The sequence below is a fragment of the Dendropsophus ebraccatus genome, chromosome 5 (assembly GCF_027789765.1).
Source record: "Dendropsophus ebraccatus isolate aDenEbr1 chromosome 5, aDenEbr1.pat, whole genome shotgun sequence".
Taxonomy (NCBI): domain Eukaryota; kingdom Metazoa; phylum Chordata; class Amphibia; order Anura; family Hylidae; genus Dendropsophus; species Dendropsophus ebraccatus.
In genome coordinates, this window is record NC_091458.1 from 25,758,180 (window position 1) to 25,783,192 (window position 25,013).

General features: G+C 39.9%; 1 protein-coding gene across 10 annotated transcripts in view; it reads left to right on the forward strand.

The window, feature by feature from the left end:
* DLG2 (discs large MAGUK scaffold protein 2) overlaps nucleotides 1-25,013 on the forward strand; it is an 818,767-nt gene that overhangs the window by 597,454 nt on the left and 196,300 nt on the right. For 9 of the 10 annotated variants that reach the window (XM_069969704.1, XM_069969702.1, XM_069969703.1 and 6 more), the window contains 2 exons: nucleotides 11,364-11,519; nucleotides 17,517-17,673. In XM_069969704.1, coding sequence (XP_069825805.1) covers nucleotides 11,364-11,519; nucleotides 17,517-17,673 — 313 coding nt within the window. Of the gene's footprint in view, nucleotides 1-1,780; nucleotides 1,863-11,363; nucleotides 11,520-17,516; nucleotides 17,674-25,013 lie in introns of those variants that run through there. The other variant, XM_069969713.1, reaches the window with a different exon arrangement.

The following is a 25,013-nucleotide window of genomic DNA, read 5'->3' on the forward strand; positions in this document are numbered from 1 at the left end:
CAAAAATTTTCATAAGTGGCGCATACATTGTACATTATCATATTATATTGACCTTGTTATTTGATTAAGTGCAAGCTATCAGAACAATGTAGAATTAGGTCTTTATGTAGCCTCATGTAGCTTCTTTTTTAATTTATTCCAAATATATATATTTTTAAATGGCAAAATATCTATCTATTATCTATCTATCTATCTATCTATCTATCTATCTATCTAGATATCTATTATCTCCTATCTATCTATCTATCTATCTATCTATCTATCTATCTATCTATCTATCTCCTATCTATCTCCTATCTATCTATCTATCTATCTAGATATCTATTATCTCCTATCTATCTATCTATCTATCTATCTATCTATCTATCTATCTCCTATCTATCTATCTATCTAGATATCTATTATCTCCTATCTATCTATCTATCTATCTATCTATCTATCTATCTATCTATCTATCTATATATCTCCTATCTATCTATCTCCTATCTATCTATCTATCTATCTATCTATCTCCTATCTATCTATCTATCTATCTATCTATCTATCTATCTATATCTATCTCCTATCTATCTATCTCCTATCTATCTATCTATCTATCTATCTATCTATCTATCTATCTATCTATCTATCTATCTATATCTATCTATCTCCTATCTATCTATCTATCTATCTATCTATCTATCTATCTATCTATCTCCTATCTATCTATCTATCTATCTATCTATCTATCTATCTATCTATCTCCTATCTATCTATCTATCTATCTATCTATCAATTATATATCTATCTATCTGTCTGTCTATTTTCTGTATTTAAAAGTTGATAAGCACAAGAGAAGCTAAACTATGGATTACTAAGAGATTGTCACAATGTTTGGATTCTCACATTGTATAACCTTTGTAGCTGGATAAGTGTCAGCTGTTATTTGTCGTTTTAGGCTATGTTCACACACCTCGTCATAATGATGGCTGTCATTTAAAGGGAATCTGTTACCAGGTTTATGATGCCTTAAATGAGGACAGCATAAACTAGTGACAGAAATGCTGAACAGATCGGTGTATTATTTACATAATTCTGTTCAGCCGTTCTCCTAATATGCAGGAGAATATTATTCTTGCCACACCCCTCCCCACGCCCTCCAGCTGCTGATTGACAGGTGACTGCCTATACACAGCATGGATAGATAACTGCCAATTAGCAGCTGGTGGGCGGAGTTTTCTGCTTCTCATGAATATCCAGGACTACTGTGCACATGCACATAATGGAGAGGACTACTTATTGTCCATGGTATTCAGGAGGATATCTCTGGATCAGCTGCACAGAACAATGTAAGTGATACATCATTCTGTATCATTCTCTATCACTAGTTCATGCTACCCTGAGATAGGACGGCGTAAACCTACTGACAGAGTCTCTTCAATGGCTAATTAGCCGCCATTATTTTAAAACAACAGCTGTTATCCATATTATGACATCATTATGTCATTAAGATGGTGTGTGAACATAGCCATAAAGTCATGACTTTATTATGTTATATACTGAAAAGTAAATTTTTAACAATTTGTGGAGAAGTCACATAATTGTAGCTTTATATTGAAGGCTTATTATTCAGTTATTTATTTATTTATAAAATGTTTTTGAAATTTTATTTTTTTCCTTTATTACTTACATGACCAACACTTTGTTTAGTTTTTTTTTTAATATATTAAAATACATCTTTTAGGTTATATTTAGAATATTCTACCAAGCTCACCCGCACCCTCCGAACTCAGAAAGTGAGATTTGGAAAGAAAGGACGTTAGTAGCACGGAACAAAAGGCTTGTCTGCTCCCTGTACAACCCGCAGTAAAGCAGTTTTCTAGGTAGGATTTTTTGATATGTTGACAGTGGAGATGAGTGAACCTTGAGGATACTCGGGTCCGTCTGAACCTGAGTGTGCAGCATTTGATTACCAGTGGCTGAAGAAGTTGGATTGAGCCCTAAGTCTGTTTTTTTACAGCCAAAAATCTTTGCAAAAACACCTAAAAAAAATTGCCATGGTGTTTATTTGAGCAAAAACACTTGCGGACAGATTTTAGCTGTAAGTCAGTGTAATTTTATGAAATGCAGTACATATTAGGCATTTTTCTGTGGCGTTTAACTATCCTCTTTTTTTGGCTCTGTGGCAGTGTTTCCAAAATTTAGTATGCTGAGGGTACGTTCACACGTACCGGATCCGCAGCGGATCTGTCGCTGTGAATTCGCAGCGAGACCCAGTATGGATCCAGCGGGGTGGGCGCTAGCACCCTCCACAGGACAGCTGTTTCGCCGAATCAGCTGTCCTGTGGAGGGTGCTAGTGCCCACCCCGCTGCCTGTTTTTTATTTGTAATGAAGATACACCTTGCATAATAAAGACAGCACGTAAACTGGTGAGTGCCCTGGCATACTTCTTCTGTTTGATGACTGTACAGCAGCTGATAAGTACTGGAAGACTGGAAGATTTTTTAAATAGAAGTAGTTTACAAATCTATATAACTTGACGACATTTGGAATATCCCTTTAACCAAAAAAATCTAACAGCGAGATGGTGATTGGGTGGTGTGGTCACTAATAGTCCAACTACTGGTCTACTACACTGTAATAATGTTTATTTGTTTTTTTATTAAATTTGCTAAATCCAAGCTGAACACACATCTTTTAATTTCCCATCATGGCCACACAACAATACCCATCATGATCATCTTAAAATCTTCACAAAAAATAGGATCCATAATGTGTGCAGCTCATTTTATATAAAGGGTATCCAGGTCTAAAACATTCAGGATCGTCTATTTTATTGCAAATCCAAGAGCAAAGCAGTGACATTTAGACCCCAATGGGTCTTTATCAACATTTATTGGGGTCAAAACTTTGCTGCTATCCTCTTGGATTGCAATGAAATAGAAGATTATTGATTGAAATCCGCGTGCTGTTGGATTCCCTCCCTTTTTATGTCACACAGACATGTCAAAAGTTTAGATTTGTCAAGGCCCTCAGTGCTGAGACCCTCTCCCATCATTAGTTATAGCAGGGTGAAGTGTAGTAGCATGCTTCACTCTCTAGATGGATGCACACTCTGATTATATTAGACAGACTCCATTATAATTCTATAGAGCCCACATTCTGCATTGAAACAGGGAGTAAAGCACACTGCCACTAGTTCCCCTAACTATAATTAACGACTGCAGGGGGTCTCAGCACTGAGACCCCAACCAATATCAACATTTGACATGTCTGTGCAACATATCAGAAATAGTTTAAATAACAGTAAATGTAGCGGCAACAGAGTTACAGTGAGCATTCCCTTCAGTGTTGTGTGTACAATCTGTTGCAGGATAGCTGTGTGTATGAGAGAGACCTATATGAACTACTTACAAGCATCTGTGTCCTCCTCTAGAAGAATAACTCTTTACAGGCGTCTGTGTCCTCCTCTAGAAGATTAACACTTTACAAGCATCTGTGTCCTCCTGTAGAAGAATAACTCTTTACAGGCATCTGTGTTCTCCTCTAGAAGATTAACTCTTTACAAGCATCTGTGTCCTCCTCTAGAAGATTAACTCTTTACAAGCATCTGTGTCCTCCCCTAGAAGATTAACTCTTTACAAGCACTTGTGTCCTCCTTTATCTGGACTGTAAAATACACAAGGAAAATGTATAACATGGTTGCTTAGTATTATCCTGTATAAAGTAGGGTTCAAACTTTTGGTGAGAGGTCTATATTTTATATATTTAGTTTTATGGACCATGAAAAAAAATCTTCTATTGATCAGTGGTTTGTTAAAATACACAAAAAAAAAGTTTTGTTGTGTTCTCTTGTTCATTGTTGGTGTTGCCTCATTTAAAAAACACTAAATATGTCACTAATAAAGTGGTCCTCATCTTTTACAAGAGAGGCCAGTAGCTACAAATGGCAACTTTCACTCTGATAGACCCATCACATCTATTTATTATGTAAACAGTGAATTCATTTGAATGATATCAGTGTTATGCTTTATTTCACCAGTGGTGGCACAGCAGGGGATCTAAACAATAAAAGAAGACCTGTCATAAAAAAATTTGATGATAGTATTGAATAACTTAGAATTCCCTGATTACAAATCTTTTTATAGTTTCTTGATACGTGATTTCGTTCCTGAGATATGGGGGTTTATATTTTCCCTGACAATTCGGTTAATAGTCAAATGGGCGTGAACTTCATTCTTATAGGGGGGTAGGTATGATTATACAGTCAGGGCATGTGCATTAGACATATGTGCCCCTCAATGTAAAACATTCACACCTGTTGACTATAATATGACACCCATCACCTGATATAACCACACCCATCACCTTATAAAAATTTAAGGAGAAGTCCGGTGACAATTTTTTATTGAAGAATTGTATTGTCCCCCAAAAGTTATACAAATTACCAAAATACACTTATTACGGGAAATGCTTATAAAGTGCTTTTTTCCCTGCACTTACTACTGCATCAAGGCTTCACTTCCTGGATAACATGGTGATGTCACGACCCGATTTCCAGAACTGTGCAGGCTGTGGGTTCTGGAAAAGATGATGGCAGGGGGACACTGAGGGACACAGGGTACTGGAGGGACACTGAGTATCCCCCTGCCATCATCCTCTCTAGCAGCCACAGCCCTCACAGCTCTCGGAGTCGGTTCGTGACATCACCATGTTATCCAGGAAGTGACATCACCATGTTATCCAGGAAGTGAAGCCTTTATGTGCATTTCCTGTAATAAGTGTATATTGGTGATTGGTATAACTTTTGGGGGACAACACAATACCTTAATAAAAATTTTCACCGGACTTCTCCTTTAAGGTCACGCCCATCTGACTATTGACTAAATAGTCAGACAAAATATAAACCCACATATCTCAAGAACAGAAGGGCGTATCAAGAAACTGTAAAAAGTTGTGTGATCAGGGCACCATCGGCTATTTCATGATAGTGACATCTCTTTTTTGGAGGGTTGGCTACAGGTCTCCTTTAATGCAGGACTCATTTACAGATTGCAACTGGGACTTTCTGGTATATTTTCTAACCAGAAGAAGTTCCCAACTAAAGGATAAGCTCTATAGATAATCTCCAAGACCCATCACTACTTTTAGGCAATGAATGTAGGATTTATATTGTTATTTCTTCACATTTTACGTTGTTATATTTACCTTAGTGCTAACATCAATGTCTTATGCTGTAGATGTGCATTATTATGTGATGTCTATGTTTTTCTATGGCTTTCTGTATTGAGTGTGTGTGGAGACAAACAGCGACTTTTAGCAGTAATGAACTTTCACTTATTTCATCCTCGGCTGATACAAAATGTCATCCCGATCAATAACCCTCCATTGCCGCTGATTTATGCACTCTCTAGATTTGGACAAAAGTCAATTGTAAATCAATGGAGGGCGTTAATGCACTTTCAATTAACCGCTTCCTCCTGGAGATACATGGGGGTAGTCTGGTGGCTTCATGGGGGTTGTGAAGTTGTATTGATAGGGGTCATGCTGCATGGGATCAATACCATGTAAAGATCTATGTGCAGGAACATATAGTGATTACATGTGGCAGGGCAGAATTATGTAGAGAATACATTTAAAGGGGTACTTCTGTGATTTTTATTTATTTTTCATCTTTCATCTTTGTGTTTTCAGACTGAGAAATAATGGCTTTTCAACCTAATCTGGCAAGAATACAGTAGAAGGTTAACTAGATACTGTTACATTGTTACATCTTTTAAAAATAAAATCCAGTAATAAAGATACAGGTTGTTATTATATATATATATATATATATATATATATATATATATATATATATATATATATGTATTTTTTATTATTATTTTATTATACTTACTATTAATATTATTTTTACAAAATTAACAAGACCATCTGTATTGGTTTCCTACAAGTCTGCATATTGGGTATCTGTCACCATCTAGTGGACTGATTGAGTATGACAGCATCTGCTGCGTATCTGCTGTGTGTGTTTGTACCCTAAGAACTTCTTTTTTCTCTTTTTTCTTTATGATTCATTGAACAGTTATGAATTTTGAATATTTAGAGGCCAATTTGGGATGTGTCATAAATTACTATTTTTCGGAATACGGCACTGGTGTTAATTGGTATAATTTACTATTGGGATATTACAAAATGATTGTATTGGCTGATGGAGACAGCTTTAGCCTGGATTCATTGTGAAATACATCCCTTTCAATGTTACAAAAGTCTCTTAGTGAGTTGTTGTTTTTTCTGGGATAAATAATTATATTTTTTACATTGTGCCTTGTAGTGACTTAGTCCAAGTAGTTGGTCTGTGGATGATGCCGGTAGTTGCAAAGGATGCCGCTATGTAAGTTGTCCGTTGTGGAATAGTCCTCTGACACAGGGAGTTCTGCTGCTCTTACCCTCAGCAGTCAGATGGCAGGAAGTGTTCAGTTTGTCTGCAGCGCCACCACAGGTTAAATGAAGCATTACACAATTCCCACTGAACTCAGTCAGCAGTATTTTTCATGCATGGTGGGGTAGGATCCTCCAGAGAGGCAGAGGCTTATTGTAGTCTCTCTCCACTCTGGCTGATAGATAAGGTTCCAGAATAGGGGACTATATGATAGAGGATTAATGGCTTGTCTCATTCTCTACATTTTGTGAGACAGGATTAGCCTGTTCTATACATACATTAATACCATACTCCACCCTGATAAACCATGACATACTACTGGAGAAAGCACACTAAACTGAACAGGCTGGTACTGTATGTTGCTGATGGCTTACCTCACAGTATATTACTAGATGGCATGTAGAGGGAGAAAGGGTTACTGATGCACTGGGTTAACAAGGTGCTATGTGATCAGAAAGGAAAGAAACAGCAGCAGCAGGATCACAGCAAGGAAAGGGTTACACTATATCCTGAACTGTAGCTACTGAAAAGCTAAAAGGAGGAGATTACCTACTACACACTAGTAGGTATCTTGGTATTTATACTTAGGAATGGCTGTGTAGGTAACGAGAAATGAGAAAAAAGCCTTGATTTACCTTTGATTAACAGCATGGATGATCTTTAGTATTTGACTGGCTCAGCCTGCATGTACACAGCACAGTCTTTCTCAGGCTGTATCGCCCTATCCTGCACATGGTATTTGTTAAGCCCCTAACTTGTAATTTGTCGATCTAGTTTTTATTAGAGACAGAATTCTCTTGACGACAGGCAGTGGACAGCAGATTGCAGAGAAGTGAGACACCTAGTGGCCAAGACTATAGAGTTTCTAAAATAAGTTTCCCTCTTATAAACATAACAGTAGTCACCAATTAAACACATTGGCACCTGCTATAGACTATAGTAGGAAAGAAATCTCAGACCTACAAACTGTATATATGTGTAGCTCAGGTTACATTACATTGCATTGAAGTCACACAACTATATGAGTATGTGATCCACATCTGATTTAGGATTGACGCATTGTGAAGTCTAATGGTACGTTTACACGTAATGATTATCGTGCGAATTTGCGCGATAACGATGGAATTCGAACGATAATCGTACGTGTAAACGCAGCGAACGTTAAAACGACGAACGAGAAATCGTTCATTTTGATCTTTCAACATGTTATCAAATCGTCGTTCGTCGTTCACAAAAAATTCGCAGATCGTTTGCCGATTTAACCAATGTGTGAGATAGGCTTAAGGATCGCAAAACGAATTTTCCGTACAATATATTGTACCGTATAAACGCTGATCGTTATGAAAAAAAAATCGTTACTCCGACATCGTTAATCGTACGATCGGGCCAATTATCGTTTCGTGTAAACGCACCATAAGGGCCCTATTACATGGGACGATTATCGTGTGAAAAATCGTTATATCGTTCGAATTTGAACGATAATCGTTCTGTGTAATTGCAGGGAACGATCGAAAAATCATTCGTATGTCGTTGATCATTGATTTAGATCTGAACCTAAAATTATTGTTAATCGTTCACTAATTGTTCGCTAATCGTTCGCTGTAATTCCACATTCGTTCGCTTAAGTTCTGCGGGCCAATTATCGTTTCGTGTAAACGCACCATAAGGGCCCTATTACATGGGACGATTATCGTGTGAAAAATCATTATATCGTTCGAATTTGAACGATAATCGTTCTGTGTAATTGCAGGGAACGATCGAAAAATCATTCGTATGTCGTTGATCATTGATTTAGATCTGAACCTAAAATTATTGTTAATCGTTCACTAATTGTTCGCTAATCGTTCGCTGTAATTCCACATTCGTTCGCTTAAGTTCTGCGTTTTTCACTAATCGTTCAGTGTAATAGCACATTATCCTGGGATCAGAAGGAATAAACGATCATAGTAACGATCGCAATAACGTTTGTAGTAACGATTGTAACTAACGATTATCGTTCTGTGTAGTATGGTAAACGATTTCAGGTTTACGATAAACAATCTTGTTAGCGATCGTTTATCATTTGTTGTTATTTGTTAAAAATCGCTCCGTGTAATAGGACCCTAACGATCGCACTAACGATCGTATCTAACGATTATCGTTCTGTGTAATATGGTGAATGATTTCAGGTTAACGTTAAACAATCTCGTTTGCAATCGTTAATCGTTAAAAATCGCTCCGTGTAATAGGACCCTTATATGACTTTCCGATTCCATGAGTTATGCTATGTAGCTGTAGTCTACTGCTGCGTTTACACGGAACGATTATCTTTGGAATTTTTGCAATAACGATCGCATTTGAGCGATAATTGTTCCGTGTAAACACAGCAAACGATCAAGCGATGAGCGAAAAATCGTTCATTTTGATCTTTCAACATGTTCTCAAATCGTCGTTCATCGTTCGCTAAAAATTCGCAGATCGTTCAGTGTAAACAGTCTTTCAAACATTCACCCTATGTAAAAGATGAAGACCTGGACCTATTTTTATCGTTGCTCGTTCGCAAATCGTTCACATTGAATAAGACGTCGTTCGCAGTAGATACGAACGCAATAGCGAAGAAAAACGAAGAAGAAACGATCGCAAATACGATCATAAGTAACGATAATCGTTCCATGGAAATGAGTGAACGTTTTCAGGTCTTTCGCAATAGCGGTCGTTTGAGATTGTTAATCGTTAACGATTATTCGAGCGATAATCGTCCGGTGGAATAGGGCCTTTGAGCGATCTTAAAAACGATCGCATTAACGATTTTTCTTACGAATTTTCTTACGATTTTTCTAACGATTTATTCGTCTAAACGCTGATCGTTATAAAAACCAAATTGTTGCTTCAAAATCGTTAAACGATTGAGTGGGTGAATTGTCGCTCCGTGTAAACGTAGCATAACCCATATACATCATGAAGGTCACTGAAGGTAACCATAGGGCAGGTAAACTATTGGTACAGTCCGGAGCGTACCATTTCCTGCTTACCCTGTGATTTGCATGTACTATGTCAGTGCTCGGCAGACTCGTGTAGTCCGGCAATTAAATTCTTCTCGATTTCATGGCTCATGGAATAATCTGTCATACCTGTCAATTCTATGAGGAGTGAATTTTATCGGAAGAGAAAATTTATTCCAATCTACTCGGATCATGCATTTTATTATAGATTCAGACATGAAGACCTGGTCCATGTTGTTGTTCTTCCCTTCCGAGACTTTTTTATGTTATGTCTATGTTTACAAGGAGCCAGAGCTGCAGGAAGGTCGAAGGAATATACCGAATATATGTGTTGGCTGTCAGTGAATGAACAGACTGGTTTATTATTCTGGTACAGACCTGTTGCTGCTCTCAGCTGGGGACAATGCTCTGTGAGCTCTACAGCCCGGACTCTAGACTGATACATTGTACATAGCTAGTCCTGCTCTTATGGTGGTTTTACACGGAACGATTTATCGTTCGAATTTGCCCGATAACGGTCGAATTCGAACGATAATCGTACGTGTAAACGCAGCGAACGATCAAGCGAGAAATCGTTCATTTTGATCTTTCAACAAGTTCTCAAATCATCGTTGATCGTTCGCAAAAAATTCGCAGATCGTTCAGGGTAAACATTCTTTCAACGATTTCCCCTATGTGCGAGATAGGCTTAAGCGATCGCAAAACGAATATCCCGTACGATGTATCGTTCCGTCTAAACGCCGATCGTTATAAAAAAAAATAATTCAAAATCGTTAATTGTGCGGTTGGGCGAATTATCGCTCCGTGTAAAACCACCATTAGCTGAGAAGTGATACAATTGTATCCAGTGTAGACAATGCTCTGTGAGCTCTACGGCTTGGACTCCAGACTGATACATTGTACATAGCTAGTCCTGCTCTCAGCTGAGAAGTGATACAAATATATCCAGTCTAGACAATGCTCTGTGAGCTCTACAGCCTGGACTCCAGACAAATACATTATAGCAAACCAATATATCTACCTCTTGAGAGCAGGATTAGCTATGTACAATGTCTAAGGGCCCTATTACACGGGACGATTATCGCGCAAAAAATCGTTATATCGTTCGAATTTAAACAATAATCGCTCTGTTTAATTGCATGCAACAATCGAAAAATCGTTTGTATGTCGTTGATTGTTGATTTAGATCTGAACCTAAAATTATCGTTAATCGTTCGCTGTAATTCCACATTTGTTCGCTCAAGTTCCGCTTTTTTTCACTAATCGTTCAGTGTAATTGCACATCGCCCATTGTTTTTCTGAGATCAGAAGGAATAAACGATCATAGTAACCATCGCAATAACGGTCGTATCTATCAACCATCGTTATGTGTAATATGGGGAACGATTCAGGTTAACGATAAATGATATCTCATTTGCGATCGTTTATCGTTAGTCGTTAATCATTAAAAATCGCTCCGTGTAGTCTTTAGCCCAGGGTGTTTAGCTCACGGAGCATTGTCTAGACTGGATTTAATTGTATCGGACTAGATAGATACTGATGCGTTGATGTAGTGTAAGGCCTTTGTACTTTGTGACTACAACACTCAATTTAAAGGGGACGTCCACCTGGCACATATGTTATGCTTGTGCTGCAGTATACGCCATCTTCTGGTGTCCTGCATCACATATTCTACTATAGAGCACAGGTGTCAAACTCAGGCCCTCCAGCTGTTACAAAACTACAACTCCCAGCATGCTTGGACAGCCAAAGCTAAAGCTTTGGCTGTCCAGGCATGATGGGAATTGTAGTTTTGTAACAGCTGGAGGGCCTGAGTTTGACACCTGTGCTATAGAGGTATATGATCCTTGTAATCTACCTCCATATTCATATACTTCTGTGTACTGGTTGTTATTTCCATACAGAATCTTTTATGGACTTTTCTTCCTCTATTACAATGTTCCTTCTTCTCTTCCTTCAGGTCTCCGGAGCCTGTATATAGCACCGTCAATAAACTCAGCGAGAAGCCTTCCTCTCCCAGACATTACTCCCCGGTGGAATGTGACAAAAGTTTCCTTCTCACCTCTCCGTATCCCCATTTCCATGGAGGTCTGCTTCCAGAGTCCGAGATTTCCAGGTAAGAGAGACGGGGGGTCACTCACAGGTTCCCTCATAGGTCATAGCGGATCACTAGACTAGGCAGGGAATCGCATCTATCTGGAAATCTGCAGTTTTGCATAGAAAAAGTTCTAGGGTTATTTAGATTAAAAAACAAAAAACGTGAAAAACTTGTAGCATGTAGTTAACATGGCGGCTTCTTGTGATACTGTAAAAGGAGCAAAGAGAAAAGAATACTTCAGTACTTTCCTGCATTGTCACCCAGAAAGACCACGTCTAGGTGTAGCTTTCAGGATATGAATTTATATTACGCCAAATGTCTTCAGTGGGAAGTTGCAGGAGTTGTGTCGGAGTGGGGCAGTTAAATATATGGCACTGTCCACTTAATTCATCATTTTTCTCACAGAAAAATTATCAGGAAACCTACGCCAGCTCTGAGCTGGCATAGGTTTCCTGGCGCACACACTGGTGCGCATGGGATTGATGTAGAGGAAATCTCCGTACTGTCGACGCCGCAGGGACATTTTTAAGTCCGGCACAGAAAACGCCGGATTTAATAAATATCCCCCATACTGTAGATACCATATATGTATTCACACTTTACAGATATACATATACATATCAATATACATATATACATATCAACAGTACTCACACACACTGATTGCCACAATACATAGAAACACACACAACCGGCAAATTACAAAGATATACAAACGACAGTCATATTACATAGATACACAGTAGGCACATTGCATAGGTACACAAAAGGCACATTACATAAATACACGACAGGCACATTTCATAGATACACAACAGGCAGATTACATAGATACACACAACAGGCAGATTTCATAGATACACAACAGGTAGATTACATAGATACACACAACAGGCACATTTCATACATACACAACAGGCAGATTACATAGATACACACAACAGGCAGATTTCATAGATACACAACAGGCAGATTACATAGATACACACAACAGGCACATTTCATACATACACAACAGGCAGATTACATAGATACACACAACAGGCAGATTTCATAGATACACAACAGGCAGATTACATAGATACACACAACAGGCACATTTCATAGATACACAACAGGCAGATTACATAGATACACACGACAGGCACATTTCATAGATACACAACAGGCAGATTACATAGATACACAACAGGCACATTTCATAGCTACACAGAACACACATACTGTACACACTACATATATATTCACACGTTATCCTGAGTAGCAGCGTGAAGCAGATCCAGCAGGTAGCACTTGTTAGCAGGAGATGATGCAGCAGAGTCAGTAGTGTTCAGAATAGCAGAGCTGACAAGTTCTAATAGCAGTTATAGCCAGTAGCACATAGAGCAGCAGAGCTTAGTGAGTTCACAGAGTGGCTACTGTCAGTAACTGGTGGAGCAGCTGAGCTGGGATAGGTCACATAGTGGCTATAGCCAGTAAATGGTGGAGCAGCTGAGCTGGTAGCTGCCATTGCCAGATGTACAGATGCAGCAGAGTCCATAATGTTCAGAATAGTATAACTGAGCAAGTTCAGGTTGCAGCACTGGAAAAACGTTGGTAGCTGCTATTGCCAGATGAATGGATGCAGCAGAGTCCACAGTGTTTGGAATGGCAGCATCGACAGGCTGGTTCATACACAGGAGAATCAGCGAGGTACACGAGGCTCATTCAGAAGCAAGATCAGGGCCAAAATACAGGATACAGATATGGACATCTTTGCAGTCACAGGTGAGCGGGTGAAGTAGCCTTAAATGAATGAAGCTGGAAAGGCAGAGGACACATATAGAGGTGTGCACTGGCTCTTTAAGTTGCAGCCAGTGCACATGCACGGCACCGGGAGAGCAGACCAGGAACAGCAGCCATGGTGTAAGCAGCAGAAGAGTCACCAGCAGAGGAAGGCAGAGGCAGACAGTGGAAAGGGGGAGCAGAGAACGTGCACGGGTGACGGTGAGTGCCTGGACACGCTGCACGCCTGCAGGTGCCAACCTACAGCCTTACGGTGCGTTTACACAGAGAGATTTATCTGACAGATCTTTGAAGCCAAAGTCAGGAACAGACTATAAACAGGGAACAGGTCATTAAGGAAAGACTGAGATCTATCCTTTATTCAAATCCATTCCTGGTTTTGGCTTCAAAAATCTGTCAGATAAATCTTCCTGTGTAAACGTACCATAACACTCTATCATTACACAACAGAGACCTGCTATTCTTCTGCTGTCCACTAGAGACTGCATAATCTACTGCCCAGCATGTGAAACGTGATCTATTAAAGTGACTGTACCACCAGGCCCAGGCTGAAGCACTGGAGGAGGGCCGACCCACCCTTAGTTGGAGGAAACCCTAGCCCCTCTATGATAGGGTTCCATTGATTCTTATGGAGTCACGTCATGGAGGGGCTGGGGTTTCCTCCCACTAAGGGTGGGTCGGCCCTCCTCCAGTGCTTCTGTCTGGGCCTGGTGGTACAGTCACTTTAATAGACAGAGGGAGAAGAAGACTGTGGAGCAGTGCAGGGGCAAACTAGAATTCATTGGACTCCATAGCAAGAAACTCTACGGGGCCCCGTGAATCCTGTATGCCGCTCCCTGAATGCACATACTCACATGACCTGGTGCAGTCCCTCAGCGTTCCCTTCTCCCAGATTCATGGTGCACAAGTGATGTCACTGGCGTGCCAGGAAAACAGAACGCTGCGGGACTGTGCCGGGAAACATGTGAGTATGTACATAGGGGGGGGGGACCCCTCTTGTGGCTGGAGGTGCAGTGCTGCCTCTGGCCATAAAAAGACTGACAGGGCAGAGCTACCTGCCAGTGGTTGCTGTAGGCCGTAGCTACCATGGAGGCAGACCACATTTTGCCACATGGGCCCCGTAGCAGTTGCATGGTCTGCCTCCATGGAAGCTATACAATAGACATGTGATGTATAATCGTAGAAAGATTTTCACCTTTTTTGTCTTTGATTATAACATATAAGGTGTTACTTGTCTGAATCAGAGTTACGTCTGGTTCCATCTTTTAAAGCAGAGTGTTGGCTGTACCGAAAAGTGGCAGCTCCTGCACCAGAACTATTAGGACAGCTTATGTTTACTACCTTCTTGCTTACATACTACATTAGTATGTGCATGGACAGGTATGCGTAAGTACAGTGAAACCATCATGAGACCACCAGCTAAAACAGTACTGAAAGACACCTACTGCATGTACCTATAACCATTGTAATACATCCGCAGAGCTTCTCCATTGTCTGTATCTAGATTGTAGCTGCCGCTGCTGAACTTCCGTGACCCTCGAATTGCTCAGCACTTTGGCTCTTCAATATTTCAAGCTCTCCTGACCTGTTTTCCTCTGTAAAAGCTGCAGTGCAAAGATTCACGGTTTTATCTACGGAGAGACTTCACAGAACAATCACTCCTTAGATAAACATTGAAATTGATGGTGCTTCCATACACAGCCTAAAAATACAAAAAAAGAATACTTTTTTTTTTTTTTTAATGCTTTCATGCTGCTGTATGGGAAACACTGCATAAATTCTCATACATTTCTCTCACTACAAAATATGGTCCCAAACCATAATCCTTAGCAAAGTGTACTGCTGCCATCTAGTGTCTGATAAAGAGGTTGCCTGGTAATTGTGTTATCCACACAATTTTATGTGTTTTTTTTATGACAACTTTAATAATGTTTTGATTTTTGTGTTTTATTAGAATTATATCAATTATTATTCATTTTGATTATATGTTATCATCATCTTAGCATATTTTCAAGACCCCAAACCTCTAAGCACAGGAGATAGTCCTTTTGGCTTTGAGGTAGAAGAGAATGCACCTAACCTGCACTTCTCTTCCATTGGAAGCTATAGTTTCATGTTTCCAAATGTAAAATAATGCACTTGGGGAGGAGGAATCCTCTATCTGAGTATCATATCGGCAGTTCTGTATTGGCAAAGACTTCAGAAGAGAAGGATTTAGGGGTAGTGATTTCTGACAGACTTAAAATGAGTCACCAGGGCAACCAAATGTAAATCTGCATCGTCTGGAGGAAAGAATAGACAGGGGGAACATGATCAAAAACTTTAAGTATGTGCAAGCAGAGATCAATACAACAATATAAAGTTTCATACCATGATAGAATGGAACATGTTAGCACATGTTCTGCCATATTTCATCTGAGAGTCAAAAAAGATGTGGCTTAGCTAAAGAGGCAGGGCTTAGCTTAAAGTGTCATAGAGAGATATTTGGATCGGTCCGGGTCTGTGTGTCCAGACCTGAACCGTATCGGAAGAACAAGCGGGGAGAGGACCGCGCTGCAGCACATCCTCTCTCCGCTCTGAGTTAGAGAAAAGAGTCAGACTCCATAGAGCTCCATTATAAGTCCGACTCTTTTTTCTAACTCAGAGTGGAGAGAGGATGTACTGCAGGCGCATCTTCCCCCGTATTGATCTCCCTAAACATTCATACCCAGAAGGATCAAAACTTTTGACATGTTTCTATGACTTTGTCAAAAGTTTTTTGTAATGACAGTGACACGGAGCGATAATTCGCCCGATCGTACGATTAACGATTTTGAAGTAACAAATTTTTTTTTTATAACGATCAGCGTTTAGACTGTACGATATATTGTACAGAAAATTAGTTTTGCGATCGCTTAAGCTTATCTCACACATAGGGAAAAATCAGTAAACGACTGTTTACACGGAACGATCGGCGAATTTTTAGCGAACGACGATTTAAGAACCTGTTAAAAGATCAAAATGAACGATTTTTCAATCGTTCGCCGCGTTTACACGTACGATTATCGCTCGAATTCGATCGTTATCGCGAAAATTCGCCCGATAATCGCTCCGTGTAAACCCAGCATAATGCTGCGTTTACACGGAACGATTATCGTTTGAATTTTCGCTATGACGATCGGATTTGTGCGATAATCGTTCCGTGTAAACACAGCAAACGATCAAGCAACGAGCGAAAAATCGTTCATTTTGATCTTTCAACATGTTCACAAATCGTCGTTCATTGTTCGTTAAAAATTCGCAGATCGCTTCGTGTAAACAGTCTTTCAAAAATTCACCCTATGTAAAAGATGGGCTTAAGCGATCTTAAAAACGATCGCATTAACGATTTTTCTTACGAATTTTCTTACGATTTTTCTAACGATTTATTCGTCTAAACGCTGATCGTTATAAAAACCAAATCGTTGCTTCAAAATCGTTAAACGATCGATTGGGCGAATTATCGCTATGTGTAACCGCACCCTTATGGTACTTTTACACCGAGCGATAATTCGCCCGATCGCACGATTAATGATTTAGAATGAACAATGTTTTTTTATAACGATCAGCGTTTAAACGGAACAATACATCGTACGGAAAATTCGCTATGCGATCTTTTTGCGATCGTTTAAGTCTATCTCACACATAGGTGAAATCATTGAAAGAATGTTTACACGGAACGATCTACAAATTTTTTGCGAACGATCAACGATGATTTGTGAACATTTGTTGAAAGATCAAAATGAACGATTTATCGCTTGTCGTTTGATCGTTCGCTGCGTTTACACGTACGATTATCGTTCAAATTCGATCGTTATCGTGCAAATTCGAACAATAAATTGTTCCGTGTAAAAGGACCATTAGTCCCAAGATTCAAAACCAACCCCCTATCCACAGGATACAGGACAACAAGCTGATTGATGGCGGTCTAGCATCTGCACTGATCACAAGAACAGAGATCAGCTGACCCCAGATTGAAGGGAGCAGCAATGTCTCAGAGCCCCATAGACAATGAATTGAGCACTGGCAGCACATTCATTCTGGGGATATTTGACCTCTGTTCTCAGGATTGTTGGGGGTCCCAGTGGTCACAACCCCACAGACCAGCATGTTATCCCCTCTTCTGTGGATAGCCACTGTAAATCACAGCAGGGTGAAATAAAGTAGAAGGTATTTTTCTCCAGGGTAATAGATGGCTGTTTGTTTCCACAGGGAACCTCGGAAAGTCATTCTGCACAAAGGCTCCACGGGCCTGGGCTTTAATATTGTCGGTGGAGAGGACGGAGAAGGAATTTTCATCTCTTTTATCCTAGCAGGAGGACCAGCAGACCTGAGCGGGGAGCTGCAGCGAGGAGACCAGATTATATCAGTATGTACCATCAGCAATGTTATATGTGGAGATGATGAAGTTATACAACCATAACCATGACTCTAACTCATATTACCCCTGAGTATGCAGGATGATACAATGGAGCTCCTGACTTCCGATAAGTGTGTACTTGTGCGACGTACACCTAGACTAAGTGGGCAAGGCTTGGGACTAGAACTCCTATGGGATTTAGCCATGATAGTCTCCTTATGGCTTTAGCATCTTATGCTGGGGTATCACATAGTGAAAAAGATGTAGGTCTAGAGCAAAGCCATGCATGGCCCACAAATACCAGCCACAGATAACTATTTGCTACCCACTTACTCTTGCTGCCTAAAAAGTCCTAGCTTCCACTTTGGTTCCATGCTGGCCCGGCTGTAACATACATTAAGCATAAAAATAGCACTTACCTAAGCTATTACAATGATTGGATTTCTCTGTCAAACCTTATTAAGATCATTAAAGAGACTGCTTTTTCTCCAGGAGCAGCGCCACACTTGTCATGAGGCTATATCTGGTATTGCAGCTCATCCCCAGTATATAAGGGAATACAGCAATACCAGAGAGAGCCCACAGGCAGGGGTGGTTCTATATAAGAGGGAGAGAGTATGGTGGCTCAGTTGGTTATGTGGTAGACTAGAGGAAGCAGGGAATCGTCTGGAAGGAGGAACCGATTCCCCGTGCACATGTTGGTTTACTGCTGCTATATATATGCCTCAGAAGGCCAAACCTCTACTCAGAATCTGACATAGAAACATGTTAGGTTAATTGTTCTAGCACATATAGTATTGGGTCCATCTGTGCTTCCATAAAATGTACTAAAGATACATGACTTGAGTTAACACTTAGGTTTAGCCATAGTGACTTTGAACACCTTTTTAAGTTCAGCAACTTTGACTTTAAGTTTGCCAATTACAGGTTTGGGCCCTATCCAGACTCTAAGGTACTCAGCTGGGACTGCAAGAGAAAAGTCCTACGTCCACTGGAATGAAGATTGCTTAAGCTATCTTGTGGGCACAGAGTGACACAGGATCATGGATGCAGTGGGAGAGCTAGCCGTAGGGACGACCCCTAAGAAAACCTATTTGCTTACAGTAGAGACTCGGCTCATTGCACTTAGATAAACTACTGACTCGAGAAATACCTTATGCAGTTTGTGCAGCAATCAGAGGAATAAGAACAGTCACCCAGTGTGGATAGGTTTGATCCTGCCTTTCACCATAGTTTCACTGCAAGGTGCTCTAGATGGACATGGCTAGGGTCAACACTGGTAGTAGAAACAAAAAATAGTCCTGCAAAAGGGTCCTGGCCTCGGGCCAGGCCCTGGAAGAATCTCCGCAGCAGGTACTTTAGATAAAGTCTGGCTGGACAAACACTGGCTGGAATCTCAACTGAACTCCCCCAACTAGTCCTAACCTCACTATATATATATACTGATTCTTCAGGGAGATCTAATTGGGCAGAGAGACTAAGATAACCTTCTGTGATAGGGTAGTGACCTCTGAGGTAGCTAGCTCAGGGATCGGTAAAACATAAAAACCAGACAGTGGCATGACTCTCATAAGCAATACAGAAATCAGTTAACCCCTTCCACAGTTTCTCCTTCAGCCATGTAATATAAGGTACAAGTCACAGTGACATCTGGTGGTGGAAGCAGCATACTACAGCTTCAGTCTGAGAGCATATACACAAACATAGTAGTGACCTATACTTGCTGAAACAAAGCAGTGGACTCCTGCTCTTGGACATTGCAAGTGTTCTGTATTCACTGACTGCACCTGATCAAAGCTGCTGTAGCATGGCCATGGTACAGAGGAGTTTTATATTCTTATTAGTGTTGAGCGAGCGCTAAAATACTTAAAGAGTCACTGTCGTGATTTTTTTTTTTTTTTGCAGAAATCAATAGTCCAGGCGATTTTAAGAAACTTTGTAATTGGGTTTAGTAGCCAAAAAATATTTTTTTTTTATCATGAAAAAGCAGTTTGAAGCTCTCCCCCTGTCTTCATTGTTATCCTATGGAAAGAATGAAATGAGACACCAAAACAGGACAACAAAGAGTTAATTGAAAGCTACATTACCCTGCTCTCTCCTCTGATGTCACCACTGACCTATCTGAACTCTGAACAGCACTCTGAATAGCCCCGCTGAGTAATCCTTTGTTCTCTGTTTTCTACTGCCGACATTTCTCCTCCGTCTCTTTCCCCCCCCCCCCCTCCCCTCTTCATAGAACAGACAGGACGAGTCTGATTGAGATTTCCTGATTCTGAGCAGTGGATGACAGAAAGGGGGGGGGAGAACCTGGGGAAAGTCTTTTTGAATGCAGATAATGGCATATGATGTCGGGATGCTGTTTAAATCTCTGTGGCAATATAATGACACAGCCATGTGGACGTGGAAATACGCCCTTATTTTGTGATGTACAAGGGTGGACTACACAGGGACAGTTGCTGTGTTACATTCCCTGCCTTGTGCTGCATCTCAGCTAATGTAAGTGAATAGGGTCACATGTTTACCCCAACCAGAAATCCATTCTGAATAGATATTGGATGTTTAACTAGTTGCTTCCTCAGCGCCAGAGATTTGTAATTTACTTCTATTAAAGAATCTCAAGTATTCCAATACTTATCAGTTGCTGTACGTCCTGCAGTAAGTAATATTTTCTTTTTAGTCTGGAGAGCAAGAGAGGTTTTCTATGGGGGTTTACTACTGCTCTGGACAGTTCTTGACATGGACAGAGGAGGGAGCAGAGAGCACTGTGTCAGACTGGAAAGAATACACCACTTCCTGCAGGACATACACCAGCTGATAAGTACTGGAAGACTGGAGATTTTTTAATAGAAGTAAATTACAAATCTATATCCGACAGCAATTGATTTGAGAGAAAATAAATTGGTGAACCTCTTAAACCCTTTCCCCTTTGCATACCTAATGATCCCTGTTAGGCAGCACCAAATAGGATTCCTATCAGTGATGCTCTAACAGCCATGATATACTTTAGTATAGAAGCCTTACAGTGTACTGTATGTGTGATCAAGTGATTGCAAGGTCATATCCCCTAATGCACAGGTGTCATACCTGCAGCCCTCCAGCAAAACTACTACTGAGGCCTGGTTGTTAAGATTTTTTTTTTTTTTTTAATCAATATCTAAAAAACATTTCATACATGTAAGTTTTCCAAAACGGTATGAATAAAAACCACAGCACACTCCTCAGAAAAAAAAACAACTCACAAATAAAGAGGAAAAAAAATACACCTATGTATTTTGCTATCGCCATTATCATTGTGACTAGTAAATGATGCAAAAAATTAAAAAAACTTTTTTTTTTTTTTTTTTACCATTCACCCCCACAAATAGTTAATCAATAAGTTATATGTACCCCCCCCCCCCCCAAAAATGATGGAAATAAAAATTACAGCTCAAAAACCCACGCAAAAAAACATTAATATGATAGAATGGGCAAATAAAAAAATTCATTGCATCCTTAAGGGGTTAACATTTAATATAGTTTTATAAAGGAATCTTTAAGCCTTTGCTGCCCTCTGGTGGAGGACTGGTGTAACTGCATTATGAGTAGCAGCAGAAGATTCAGCTTCTTGCCGTCATGCAAAGTCCTACAGTGTGACAGTTAAGTAGAGGTCAGTGGCGCTCCCATCCACCTGGTTCTGGTGACTGACCTCAGCACGGCCCCCGTGGACAGCCTTCCTGTACACACAGATGACTTCACTGAGGCCTGGTATCCGCACAGCGGGCACTCAGAGGCGAGCAGATGCCAGCACAGCCAGGCTTGGATGGGTATTTTGTTCCTTAGTTGTAGGAAGCCCCAGTCTACAAGCAATTACAAGATCCGAAATCTGCAGCAGATCAGGAAGGAAGAGAGCGGAATACATCATAGTGCAACGTCCGCTCCATAGAGCCCTGGACACATACAGACACCTCATCTGCCCGCACCCACCTGGCAATGGGATTAACTATGTGTGACCTAAGAGACAATGTGAAACACCAAACTGTAATTCAACCAGTCATTAAAAACAGATCAGATATCTCCAAATCAGCTGGCGCCACTTACCGACATCGTTTTCACCCCATGGCTAATATATATATATATATATATATATATATATATATATATATATATATATATATAGCAATCAAAATGGTGCAAGCTGTCAATAAATGTGCTGCTTTAATTTTGCAACTCTTAAAAAGGTACAATCGCCAAAAAATATTTTTTTAAAGAAATCAACAGGGTTTGCAGTTTTTTTGTTTTTTTTTTCAAATATTTTTATTAGATTTTTCAAATTTTATCTATAACAATACAGTTACATATCAAAGGAAGAAATAAATAGGATACAATATATAGTAAGTTTGAAAACAATTTTGCTATAAAAAAAACAATAGAATCTAAAGAACAAAAATTAATGCTCTACAGGATCGAAAGAAATGTAGATAAAGAATCTCTATCTTTAATATAATTAAGGAACTCTGAGTACTCCTAGGGTGCCCCTTGCCTCCGCCGTCTGATACCAAACAGTATTACAAAAGTGTTTCATAACAGCTTCCCTCTCCTCCTGCGACATAACCTTTATGTGAAAAAATTTCCATTTTTTTTATGAAATTTTTTGTGGAAACATCTTTGTTGCGGATTGCATCCAGCATTTCCCAATGAAGAGTTTCTTTAAGCGAGGTTGTTAGCTCAGGAATAGTGGGAAGTGTGTCAGAGATCCAGCGGTTTAGTAAGCCTTTTAAGGCGAATAACAGAGTAAGATGAATACATTTTGAGGCTATAGGTTTTTCAGAGGGATCTCCATCCCCGGCCACCACAACATGAAAAACATAACTGAGCAGAGTTAGAGGTATGAATTCATTCCATGTATTCTGAATAAAGGTTTGTACTAATTGCCAGTATGTCTGAATTTGAGAACAAGACCAAACACAGTGTAATAAATCTGCGCTAGGTTCTTTACATTTTGGACAATATGTCAAGAAATCATCTGGCATGGTGGAGTAAGAAAAGTTAAAAGCGTAAATTGCCTTATGGAGTAGCCGGAAGTGGATTTCCTTCAATTTCACACTGGGAGTGGCTGCAGTAACATATCGGATGCTATTTAGCAATTTTTGTTCCAAATTATCTGTTTGTATTTCTGCAGCCCATTTCCGGAGAAAAGGGGGGAGGAGATTTGTGTAAGGAATCAACACATATCCTACGGTATATTTGTGAAAGAGATAAGGTGGGAGAAGAATTGGAGCATAGAAAATCAAAATCATTAGTTTTTTCTGCCTTCGCACAAGATTTAACTCTATTAATAGCAAAAGAACACAGTTGTTCAAATAAAACCTGGTGATGGGGAGGGATATTATACATGTCTCTAAATTTTTCCCAAGATAACAACTCTCCCTTATCTGAGTCCAGTAAGTTACTTAAGTGAGTGATTTGCTTTTTTTTTTTTTTAAGATTCTTTTTTTATTTTGCATAATCCCAAACAGACATCCGCAAAAAAAAAACCCAACAAGAATAAATATAGAACTTCACAAAGCAACATCCCCAATCTAAACATTGCTATAACTCATGTCTGGTATCACCCAGACTTCTTTGTCATTATACAAAAATTTTTATTTTCTCTGTATGGTTAAACATGCAGGGCGCCCCTCTTGTTGACTAAACCCTCCTTCTTACTTAACCCACCACCCTACCTCCACCTACTTTATAAACATTCAACCCACCAGGCTGCGGCGCAGCCACCCCCCCACCGCGCCAAGGGGGGAGGGGAGACGGGCGAAAGAGACCAGGACCGACCCCCAACTTGTACCATATCAATTGTAGGCGTCATCAATATAAAAAAAATAAATAAATAAAAATTTTAACATATCCAAATAATACAAATGACCACCACCAGCTTCAATCCCTTCTCCTGCCAATCTGACCCCTATCCAGGGGCACGCCGGCACCGGATGGAAAAACCATTCATCCACACCGGCTATCCACGGACCCGGAACTCCGGAGCCAATGAGCAACCGCCCTGTCAAGGCAGAAGGTCTCCACAGTCCATCTATTATAGGCTGCAGTTCCCCCAACTGACCAGGGTAAACTCACATATTTCCCATCCAAACAATTCATAATAGCAAAAGAAAAAACAAAAAAAAAACAAGTGAACTCCCGATCCAATTACTCGGCCCTCTCACGGCCAACCTACTAAATCGGGTTACTTTCCACCACTGTGTCAGTGGAGCGGTCCGTCCAATGATGTTACCATGTAGAAAGAGGGGATTGTCCCATAATGGGAAAAACTTAGAAAGACTAAATGGGAGTTTATACAATTTTCTTAAAGCTTTCCATGTGGCCACGGTATCAGCGATAATAACATTGTGTTTTAAATGTGAGGGTAGTTCTGAAATAGAGAAGTGAAGAAGCGAAGCCAAAGGCCAAGGAGAAGAAAGAGCAGACTCCAAGGAATAATTAGAAAAGAAAGAAGTACCGTTAATCTAGTCTCTGATGTGTCTGAAAATGGAGGCCAAATTATAGAATCTGATATTAGGTAATTGAGCCCCACCCTTATGTTTGGGGAGGCTGAGAGTATCATATGCTATTCTTGGTCGTTTTGATCTCCAAATAAATTTGGTAAAGGCTGATCTGAGTCGAGAAATATCCTTATGTTGTAGTAGTAAGGGGATCATTTGTAAGGGATACAATAATTTAGCAAATGACATCATCCTAATAAGATGAATACGGCCTAAGATTGAAAGGGGTAAATTTTTCCACCTATCAAGTTCTTGTTCTATTTTTTGGAAGATTGGGATATAATTTAATGAGTAGAGAGAAGAAGGGGTATGTTCAATTTTAATTCCTAAATATAAAAGGTGTTGTTTTGCTATACCTATACCTTCAGGGTAAATATGGGGAGCCAAGTGAGGTATTAAGGGTAACAATTGGCTTTTAGTAATATTAATTTTAAAACCAGAAAATGAGCCAAAGTTTTTCAAGATTTTTAAAACACCAGGGATGTGTGATGTGGGATTTTCTAGGAATAATAAGGTGTCATCAGCGAAGCAAGCTATACGTACTTCTTCATTGCCTACTTGAATGCCTTTAAATTCAGGTGTGAGGAGAAGAAATCTAATTAAGGGCTCTAATGCTAAATCAAAAAGAAGGGGGGACATTGGGCAACCTTGTCTGGTTCCTTTAAGGATTGGCAAAGTGTCAGACAAGAATCCAGGTGTATGAATGCGAGCTGTTGGGTTATTGTATATGGTAGAGATAAGATCTTTAAAAGGTCCTGTAATGCCATAGCGAGAGAGGGTCATATCCATCCATTCCCAGTTAAGATTATCAAATGCCTTTTC